At 50.7% G+C, this 10,586-nt stretch overlaps 1 protein-coding gene across 2 annotated transcripts; it reads left to right on the top strand.

Annotated features, from left to right (window-relative positions):
• The first annotated feature begins 659 nt into the window (after nucleotides 1-659).
• Nucleotides 660-5,099, top strand: RIPPLY1 (ripply transcriptional repressor 1). 2 transcript variants are annotated; one of them, XM_007178334.2, is made up of 4 exons: nucleotides 660-2,140; nucleotides 3,011-3,065; nucleotides 3,702-3,766; nucleotides 4,304-5,099. In XM_007178334.2, exons 1-4 carry the CDS (start codon nucleotides 2,010-2,012, stop codon nucleotides 4,560-4,562), a joined length of 510 nt encoding a protein of 169 aa, XP_007178396.1. In that variant the 5' UTR covers nucleotides 660-2,009; the 3' UTR covers nucleotides 4,563-5,099. The 2 variants fall into 2 exon arrangements, with proteins under 2 accessions (XP_007178396.1, XP_007178395.1); XM_007178333.2 differs by having other exon boundaries at nucleotides 3,011-3,086.
• The last annotated feature ends 5,487 nt before the right edge of the window (nucleotides 5,100-10,586 follow it).

The following is a 10,586-nucleotide window of genomic DNA, read 5'->3' as shown; positions in this document are numbered from 1 at the left end:
GTCTCTGGTTTAGGTGTTGGTTGGACTGTTGCAAAATTTTCCTTTGATTGAGCCAAAATGTGTCTCCCTGTAGCTTCTACCCATGGGCCTCAGCCCTACCTTTGAAGTCACACAGAACAAGTGTAATCTTATTGCAGTCTAATGCTCAGATATTTGAAAATGGCTGTCATTTTCCCAGGAGTTTTCTCTCCTCTGTGGATAAGCATCTCTTTCTTTCTTTCTTTTTATTTTTGTGTGTCTTTACTTTTTACTACCCAAGGAGTATCAGGGCTTGCAGAACTTTTAGAAACACTCAGAAAAGCCTAAAGAAGGAAGTAAAAATCTACCATAATCTCACTCCCCGGACTGACCACTGTAACTTTCTCCTTTCTTCTAACCAGTCTCTTTTTTTTTTTTCCTTTTTTTTTTTCTTACCAAAGCAAGATCATCCTCTAAGTTATATTGTACAGGTTTCTTTTTTTCACTCTTCAATATATTAACTTTTTCCCAATCTTCTACCAAGCCAATCTTATTATAAAATTGTCTAACCGTTCAATGATTTATTTAACCAGCTTTCTAAAGTGAGACATTTGGCTTGCTTCCGATTTTCCTTTGCTGCAAAGAACACAGTGGGGCTGGAATTTGAAGTGGGGTGAAGGTAAGGGGTAGGTGAACAGAGAAAAGAAGAGCCCTTGAATCAAATTATTCATGCTATTCTAGCATCTGATTTTTTTTTTTTTTTACATTCTGTGTCGATAATTATACCTCCCAGAACATGATTGTGAGTGCCTGCTTAGTACTCGGTTACAAGGACTTACTCTAATTAACGTAACTGGTTTCCTATTGTTGGACATTGAGGTGGTCTCTAATTTTTGACGATTATACACCCGGCTGTGACGAATATCCGAGAAGCTAAATAAATCCGCGCCGGTGCTCGACACTGAGGTCAGGAGGCATATTTTCGGACCTCTAAAGCATAAGGAACCTGCCAGTAGTTGTAACTGCAAACTTTTTGGCAAAGACCCCGAAGACTGGCTGAGGTCGAGACTGTGGCTCAGCCGCTGGGCTTGCCCCGGGGTCAGTACCCATTTATCCAGCCCCCGTCGCAGAGCATTCAGGCTGACGGTGCCCTTTGGGACCACTGGGCTCCCATCCTTCTCTCACACGTGAGGGAGCCAAGGTCCCGGGGCCAGGGATGGTCAGCAGCTTTGCACCCTGGCGCCCGGACTGGAAGCTGAGCTCTGAGATCCCGATTCTGACCTGGAAACCCTGGAAATGCTGCCCGCGCTCCTTTCCTGGACCACTGACTGACTGCTGAGGCTGGAGAGGGGATTCAGGCACTTTTGCAAATGAACTGACCAGTAAACGGGAGGGCGTGGAAAGAAGACTTGAGGTTCACCCCTCGCAGGCATCCGGACCCGTCCTACCCACAACCTCCTTTTTTTCCTTAACCCCGGTGATATGCTTAATGGCAGTCAGCCCGTATCAGGTCCACCTGGCAACTCCATTTGGGGTCTGAGCTGAAATAACATGAGTCCCTCACTCGCCTTAGCCGGATCAGCTGTGCCTTCTCACTGGGAACCAGCTTTGCTAAAGGCCTGTCTACCCTGCCCTCTGCGCCTGACAACTTTCTGTGGTTTCTAACGAGCTTCCCTCCTTCCCTCCCCGCCCCTCAGGCCTTGCTACTGCCTGGGAAATTTGCACAAACGGTGTGCGATTTGCCCCTTTTGTGTTTTCCTTTCTGACTTGGAGGTAAAGAGAACCCCTCGCCCCCCACTGACTCTCTGTTTATTCAACTGGGAGAGATTTCACACCCAGCGACACAGTTCTCCCTCCCTGAGCCCCTTTTCCTAAATCTTCATTCCCCTCCCCTCCCCTGCCCGTCAGGGAGCCCATCCTTGCACGGCCCTGAATAATTTATGAGTCCAGGCAGGCCTTATAAAAGGGTCTCCCAGGAAAAGCCAAAAGAGTGCGGGAGATTCTGAGAAATAGGAGGACCCCACAGCCTGCCTGGCCGTGACACCCTAAGGATGGACCCTGCTGCTTGTGCCCCAGCCCCAGCCTCAGCTCCAGCCCTAGCACAAGGCCCCCTGGTGCTCCCTGGCCTGGGAAACCCATCGCCCCTTCTCTCCTCTGGACAAGAAGTAGACAGAAGTGAACGGTAAGTGGAACTTGGCCTTTGGCAATCTGAACTCAGTCTTAGTGGGGTTCCTGGGAGAGGAAAGGAAATGAGATGTCCAGGGCACCCCTGTTCTCTGTGCCCCCTCCCCATCTCAGGCGCCAGTATCTCAACTGGCTCTTCACGTCACTAATCCCTCCGGCTGGCAGGAGGGGACTTGGGGACAGTGGGCATTGGCAAAGCTGAAAGCCAACCAGCCAGGCCCTCATGGGCCAAGTTGCCCAGTGCACTGAGAGGCAAAGGGGGAGATTGCCATGAAACGTGGGTTGAACATGACCTAGGCTGCAGAGAGGGGAAAGAGGTCCAAAGTCCCCAGAGGCCTGTGACTGAAGGACCGTCTCTTTCCTGACCACCCCATAAGATTTCCATTTGCTCTTTTCCTACCTTTGGCAGGAAAAGGTAGTGGGGAAGCAGTGGACCCAGAAATATTTTTGGCCCCTTTCCCCAGCCCAGGAAGAGGGTAGAACTGTGAGCTCTACTTCCTGGAGCGGGGGCAAGATAGTTTTCACCCACCCCTCATTCATTCCTCCAAACATTTACCGTTCACCAAACATTTACGGAAACACCTACGTGTACCAGGCATTACGCTAGGTGTTGGGGATTCAGATATGATTGAACATAAATCTGCCCTTAAGAAGCTCTAAGGCGAGTAAACAGATAATCACCAAACAGTGTGATAACATTGTGGAAGCAGAGAGGAGGGGCATCTGTCCTGACCTGGACTCAGGGTCCTTAAGAAAGGCTTCCTGAAGGAGATGGAGTCCGAGCCACGTTTTTGGCGGGCCTCTTCTGTTATCTCAGGGAGCCCCGTCTCTTCTCCCTCCACCAGCTGATCTCTCCCCTTTGTCCTAGAGGAGCTTGTCCTTGGAGACCCTGGCTGTCTGCTACCAATGACTTCCCAAGGCAGGTGAGGAAACCTGTGGATTTGGTGAGTTTGAGCCCCTGTTCCACGTGTTCGCGCACACACACATGACCACGTGCAGGCACGCTGACCCGGTCCCTTCCCAGAGAGCCCCCGACCTCTGTCCAGGGCTGCAGACCCCGGAAAGCACCTGCCCAGCCCTGCCCACTTTTGATTCCCACAGCAGCTCGGGGAGGAAGGCGGAGCTGATGTGTCTGGGGCAATTTAGAAGATGAAGAATCTGAGTCCGGAGTGCGGGAGGGATGAGGGCAGGCTCCACAGCACGTCCGCGGTGCAGCTGGCGCTAGCGTCCCGGTCTCCTGGCACCCAACCCCGGTGCTCTCACCCACCTCCACTCCGCCCCTGCATCTTGGCTGCTCCAGTAGAACTCTGTCCCCTGGACGGTCTCCAAACAGGCGTTAGAACAGGGGCAGGAAAGCAAACAACCCCCCGGACTCTGTCCACTTGTTGTTCAACTAGAACCAGGACAGACCTCCTTACTGGGGGGGTGGGGACTGGACCCCAGAGATGTCTGAGGTCTCTTCTAGACCATCTTACCTACAGGTTGCTGACCCCTGATACGGAAGAGGCAGTTATCTGGCCATGCACTTTGAGCCACATGCTAGCTTTTGCTTTGGACAGGCTGCCGCTGGGGCAACAGGTGCCGAGGTCACCAAGGTTGACTCTGAGTTCCATCACCCTGTCAGGTAAGCTTCTGGCACCAGGCTCGGAACTTGACATAGATCCATTCGCCCTTTAAATCCTCGCAACAGCCCTGTGAGGCAGGAGGAGGGAGGCACTGCTACGATCACTATTTCATAGACCAGGAAACAGAAGCCCAGAGAGGTTAAGGGACTTGGCCAGGGTTGCCTTCCCTGGGGTCATTGTCAATGACCCCTAAGCCCCTATGGAGGGGTCAGTGAAGAAAGCCTTAGTAGGAGATGGAGGACACAGGGCTAGAGAATGCTTGGCTGGAGGCCTTCGGAGGTGGGCGGTGGGCTCAGTGTCAGGACTGATACATGCCGGGGCTGGGGCTCCCCACAGCTCTGAGCTATGGACCTTCCTGTCTGGAGCCATTTTGTAACAATCCAGAAGGTTCTGTTACAAAGCACCCTTTCTTCTTTTCCCTCTCACCCCATTACTGCAGGTAGAAGGAGTTTACGGGCTGGCTTCCTTCTTGGCCCTACTGACCCCTCTGCACATATGCGCCCTAAGTGGGGGCCGTGTTTCTTCTCTGTCCACAGGCTCTTCTGGCCTAAATCCCGTTCCTTTGACTACCTGTACAGTGATGGGGAGATTTTACTGCAGAACTTCCCTGTCCAGGCAACCATCAACCTCTATGAGGACTCAGCCAGCGAGGAGGAGGAGGACGAGGAAGAGGAGGACGAGGAGAAGGAGGGGGCAGATGAAAAAGGGCCAGAAGGGTGTGTGAAGGCACCAGGGCCAGCACCGCACGGGGCCTCAGCTCCTCGTCCCTCCCTGCTCCTGACCTGTCCCAACTGAGCCAGTCAGAGTCTAATTGGGGTTCGGTATGCCTGGCAAGGCTTCAGGGCATCGATTAGCCACGAATCTCCAGGCACAGCTCTCTGGATTGAAAGTTGGGTCCTCAAGTCACCGGCTCACCCTGGCTACACCCAACAGGCCTGCGAGCCCAGGCCTCTGGCATCTCATTGGGCTGCTGTTGTGTTGCCAGTGAGAGGGTCCTAGGAAGTCTAGGGGAAGGAAGACTTGCTTTCTGAAGCCCCCAGGGAGCAGATGAGGACAGAGCATGGCCACGCAGAGGGGAACTGTCACTCTTCAGGGCTTTTTGACTCCCCAGCCTTCTACGTGGCCACATACTCCTGTCTCCCCGTGGAAAGCCTGACTTCTGGCTTCACCTCCACGGATACGATACCAACACCAGATCCAAGCACAGCTGGGGTGCCTTTCTGATGGACCTTGCAGGAAGGGAAGGGGACATCTAAAAAATCAACTTGCTTTGGGGACCTCCCCCCTTTTGGCCGTTATCTACTGGGGTCTATGTGTTGGCATGAGATGAATCAGGAGAAAAATAAACTAGATGATGTTTACCTTTTTTCCTGGAACTGGACTGATTTCTTAACTGAACTCTGCCCACGTTGTGAACCCATGGGGAGAGGGTCAGAGACCAGCTCAAGGCCACTTCATTGCTCTACCTGCGGTCAGTTGACAGATCCTTCTTCATGGGAGTGTACCGCGGGAGGCCCAACATGGGGCCAGGCCCTCTTCGTCAACTTGTGCAATCAGGCTTGATTAAACCTCAAAGACAGCTTGGAAAGGGAACAAAAAGGCCCCCAGAGGGCAGCTTAAAAGTCGGAAGCAGGGCTGGGGGTGGGAGAAGAGGTGAGAGGTGCAGCCTTGGTTATGAGCCTGTGCATGTGGGGAGGGGCCTTGGGAGGCTACTAAATCCTATCAATTTTACCTTCTCAAGTCCCTTTGTATCTGCCACAGCTCAGGCCCTCAGGCCCACCCCTGCCCCACTCAGTCTTCATTTTCCCTCTGCAATTCATCCTCTACACTGGCCACCAGATCAGAGCATGTTGTGCCCCCTGCTTAAAGCCCTATCATGGCTTTTCATTGCCTCACCAACAGTTGGACTTTTTTTTTTTTTAAATCACAGGTCCTCTTGAGAATCCATAGCTTCTCTACTCAGACATTCACAAATCAAGTCCTCAACTTGATATTCTAGGCCGTTCAATTGCCTGGTTCTTGCCTGTCTCTTCAGACTCATATCTCAACACTCGAAGCTCATGCTGCCTGTCTTTGAATGTGTCATGCTTTCTAATCCCTCTGTGGCTTTAATCCTCTGTCTGGAATGCTTTTCCACTTTTGTATCTGATAAGCTCCCATGCATCCAACAGGACTAGCTCAGACACGTCTCCTGTGAGAAGCCTCCCCAGACCCCCAAGCCCAGGCTGGGTGCCCCCATCATTCAGTACCTCGTCTACCATAGCATCTACCTCTCCTTCTGTGCAGTAAGATGGGACTGTGTTTGATATGCCCACATGACTTCTTTGCACAGCACACTGCCTGGCACAAGGGAGGTGCCCAGGAAATGTTGAAGGAAAAAGATTCTCAGGTCTTCCTAAAGCAGTTCTTGGTAGAACGAGCTCTGTCCCCCCACTTGCTGGCTTCCCATATCTTTGCTGAGCTACAGACAGGACAGGGCAGCATTATCTGATTCAGTAGCGAAATGCTGGCCATCTCTCTTTCTCTCCTCTCTCAGCTTAAGACAGCCTGCTACAGTTCTGAGCCCTCACTGGGACTTCCCTGAATTGGACACAGCCTTAAACAGGCCACCAAACTCACGCACTGGTGCCACCTATTGGTCAGAATTTAACCTTGTTCCTTAATTAAGGCTGCCAGGCAGTTGACCTTTGATCACTTTAATTCCTTTAGGCCATTCTGTTTCTGCTTGTAGGTAAAGTGGAATTTACCATGTGCTAGCTGTATGACCTTGGGCAAGTTACTTATCCACTTTGAACCCCAGTCTCCTCATCTGTAAAATGGGGAAAGTCATGATGCTTCTTCTCAGGGTTGTTGTAAGGATTCAGTGAGATAATATATGCAAAGTAATTAGCACAACTCCTGGCACATAGTAAAAGCAAATAATAAGTGGCAGTATTCATAGTAATCGTAGTTGTAGTAGTAGGCTAGAGTCAGCTAATGACTGTTTTGTTCAAGTAACGACTGATTTATCGGTCATCTCCACCTGAGATCCTTGGCGCCATTTGATGGTTTACCAGTCACAGCATCTTTGTAGTGTTTGTCCCCCATTAAACAAACAAAAAAAAGAAACAGAGGCCAAATGTGGCTTCAACTTATTTTTTGTGCTTCAGCAGGAACACCCTTCTTTTGAATTGAATGCAGAAAGCCAACATACCAACCAAATAAAGATGGAGCTGCCCTGGCGGGAGCCACATTGAGAGACACAGAATTCCTACCTTGGGGGGTGGGATGAATTGGGAGATTGGGATTGACATATATGCACTAATATGTATAAAATAAAAATAAATTTTAAAAATCAAAAAAAAAAGAATTCCTACCTTGGTGTCCTCTCTATGTAAAAACGAACTCTCGGGCTTCCCTGGTGGCGCAGTGGTTGGGACTCTGCCTGCCAATGCAGGGGACACGGGTTCGAGCCCTGGTCTGGGAAGATCCCACATGCCGCGGAGCAACTGGGCCCGTGAGCCACAACTACTGAGCCTGCGTGTCTGGAGCCTGTGCTCCGCAACAAGAGAGGCCGCGATAGTGAGAGGCCCGCACACCGCGATGAAGAGTGGCCCCCGTTCGCCGCAACTGGAGAAAGCCCTTGCACGGAGACGAAGACCAAACACAGCCAAAAATAAAAAAATAAAGAAAGAAAGAATTAACTAAATGTAGATTAAAAAAAAAAAGAACTCTCTCCACCCCCTTTCTGTGAGGCACCTTCAGAGATCCCTAGATTGTGAGGAAGACTATTTGGAAACCACTAACCTAAGGGTTAAACCAAGATTGATTTTTAGTCAAAGGGGGATTAGTATTTTAACATGTCCACATGTCCAGTGTTCCGTTTAAAGTCCTTGTTTTGGGTCCTAAGCTCCCAGCGTTTCATTTCATTTGAGCATTTCATATCTCAGAAATTGCTCGAGTCCTTGTACCATAGGTAGTAGAGGTTTAAAATCCTTGGAATCCCAATATCCTTGGTTTTAGGGTATTATATAGCATAGAATTACAAATCCCTAAATCCCCAGTGGCTTAAACACCCTAAAACCCCTGGAGCAGTAATTCTTAACTCAGAAAGAGCTCCTCTGACTTCCCCCCTCCTCCCCCATACTGCGCATGTGCCTTTGCTCAGTGGCAGCCATTTTGTCTCATTTTCCTCCCAGTCCCCTGCCCTGAAATGGCTTCCAATCCTCTTCCCCAGACATGGTTGCTAAGTGATTGGAATTCACCGTTCTGACTAATCAGAGCCCAGTGTGAGTTACCTTGTTATGGGTGTATCCAGTCCTTGTAGCAACTTCAGATCCAGTGCACAAACTCAGGGGGAAAAAAAATCTTTGCAAAACTGAGTCCTTCCTCTGGCTCCACCCTAGCTGGCCCATCCTAGTGCCCCATACTTCCTCATCCCAGCGCTGCTGCCTCTCGTTTCCCCCAACCCATAGCAACCGAAAGAGGGCAAATCGGTTGAGTGTGAGACTTCATTTGAGCTGGGCCTTGAAGGATGGGCCCAGGTAGAGATGGAGAGAGAAAACTTTCCAGAAAGAGGCAGCAGTATAAATTCCTTCATTAAACAAATATTTATTGAGCACCTACTCTGTGCCAGGCATTAATATTGTAATGATTAATAGCATGGGCTTTGGAGGCAGATGTATCTGGGTTCAAATACCTGCCACTGTTGGTTCTCTCCATAGGCCCACTCCCCTCAGGTGTCAAGGTCAGCTCTGTGCTCTCAACCCTCTCACTTCCGTCTCTGTCGTCCCTGATTATAACACACACACACACACACACACTGCACATGCTCATTAAAAGAGTTGCCTATTTTCTCCTCTTTCTCTGGGCAAGGAAAGCCCCCCTCCCCGACCCCAGTGGTTGTTACCAACACCCTCCTCTCTCCCCTCCCCGTGGACTGTACCTGTGTGGTTATCTAGTGGGCAGTTTGTCTCCTCTCCGCCCCAGGCCCCTGCTGTAAAATCGTGGTGAATCCTCCGGAACAAAGTTGTTAGGTGGCCTGAGTTCACTGATTGGACCTATCGGGGGCCTGGTGTTGGTTACTATGTTTTGGGTTTACTCCCCAGCTGGCAAGTCCTGTAGCAACCTCCAGGCAAGCACACAAACCCAGGTAGAAAACCTGGCAAAGAGCGAGTCCTCAGGAAGTGGTAGCCACACCCTCTGCCAGGCATTTGCTGCTCACATTACCCCCATGATCTCCTACAGTACTATAATCGCAACAGTCCTCGGAGAGCGACACCGTTATTATGCCCCTTTATGAATGAGAAAACTAAGAGTTAGGTTTCTGTTCCTGGGTTTGTGTGTTTGCGTGGGGGTTGCTAGGAGCATGGCCCCTTCTAAGTGCCAGGCACTTTACGTTATTACCTCATTTAATCCTTACAACAACCCTGAGACATAAGTACTATTATTATCCCCATTTTATGGATGAGCAAACTGAGGTCCAGAGAGGTAAAGGAATCTGCTTGAGGTCGCACCATGAATCAGTGGCTGAGCCAAGATTTGAGAGATTACAGCATTTGCCCAGGTTACACCAGTGATAAGCAGCAAGACCAGTATTCAACTCTGTCTCACTCCAGAGCCCCAGTGCTTTCAGGAGTTGGAATCTACAGGGCTTGGTGAAGGATTAAATTTGTGGGAGGGCAGGAGAGAAAAGGTTTCAATTCCAGCTGGAGGGAAGTGACTCAGACATTAGGAACAATTCTGGGCCAGGAAGAGCTGAGGGCCACTGAAAGGTGTCACCGAGGGAGGGATATTTGGGGGCCTCCTGCTGGGCAGTGGCAGCCTGCGCTCTTCGGGGCACAGGGCTACCAGAGGCCAGAGGCGGATGAGGGACTTCTGTTCCCGCCCCTCAGCGCTGTGCTGACTCTGTGTGGACCCGGCCCTGGCTGGGTGAGCTTCCTTCTGGTTGAAGGGTCTGGGCCCAGAAGGAGAAACTACCAACGGCCCAGCTCTCCTGAGATGAGCCAGGAACTGAGTTCGGCACCGCACATGCTTTATCCCGAACAAGGCTCATCAAACACCAGCAGGGTGGGTGTGCTACCCTCATGCTTACAGATAGGAAATGGGGGCTCAGAGAGGTGAAGTGACCTCAGAGAGGTCAGGAAGTGGGGAAGCTGGGGGAGACCCGGGACTGTGCAGCTACAGAGTGCTGGCTCTTAACCACTTGGCTCCTCCTACCTTTCTACTCATCCCCCTTGAGAGTCTCATAAAGGCAGGCAGCTCGCCTGGTCTCCTGTGGCCTACATGGAAGAGAAGCACATAAACTGTCATGCAAAGGCATTTCTAGCCCCATCACTGGGGACATCTGGGGCTTGGGGCCAAATGTGAATTAAAAGGGGTTGAGGGAGAATCCATGAACAACCTGGAGTCGGGCTCTGGGTTCTTCCAGAAGTCTTCCATCCCTGGGAGAGAACGGCCAGCTCCCACAAGTCCCTAAGCAATTCAACCGCTGTCCATTAACAGCAGGGGAGGCAGCGCCCCCTAGTGGTTGAGCTCTAAACTGAGCCTGGACCGACAGCACCGCGCAAGAGATCAGGAGGCCCACGCACCCGGAAGATTCTATGGCTGGCAATTTAGTGCCCGGTGGTTATAGGAACAGGCTCTGGAGTCACACTACACCTGGGTTTCAAATACTGGTTCTTTGCTAGCTAAATGATGATGGCCAAAATAGCAAATTAGTCTGTAAGCCTCAGTTCCTTCATCTATAAGATAGGGATGATAATAATACTAATTTAACAGGGTAATTGTAAGGATTAAATGAGACAATACATGTAAAAGACTTAGCAGAGTACTTGGCAC

This window comes from Balaenoptera acutorostrata, chromosome X (genome assembly GCF_949987535.1).
Source record: "Balaenoptera acutorostrata chromosome X, mBalAcu1.1, whole genome shotgun sequence".
In the NCBI taxonomy this organism is placed as follows: domain Eukaryota; kingdom Metazoa; phylum Chordata; class Mammalia; order Artiodactyla; family Balaenopteridae; genus Balaenoptera; species Balaenoptera acutorostrata.
The sequence above is the reverse complement of the archived record's forward strand: the minus strand, read 5'-3'. Positions and strand labels throughout refer to the sequence as shown.

Bases quoted from the DNA above. Each gene is read 5' to 3' on its own strand.
- RIPPLY1 (XM_007178333.2), top strand. From the start codon at position 2,010: ATGGACCCTGCTGCTTGTGCCCCAGCCCCAGCCTCAGCTCCAGCCCTA. The intron at 2,141-3,010 runs GTAAGTGGAACT...CCTTTGTCCTAG, and splicing joins GAAGTAGACAGAAGTGAACG to AGGAGCTTGTCCTTGGAGAC. The intron at 3,087-3,701 runs GTGAGTTTGAGC...TGCTTTGGACAG, and splicing joins TGAGGAAACCTGTGGATTTG to GCTGCCGCTGGGGCAACAGG.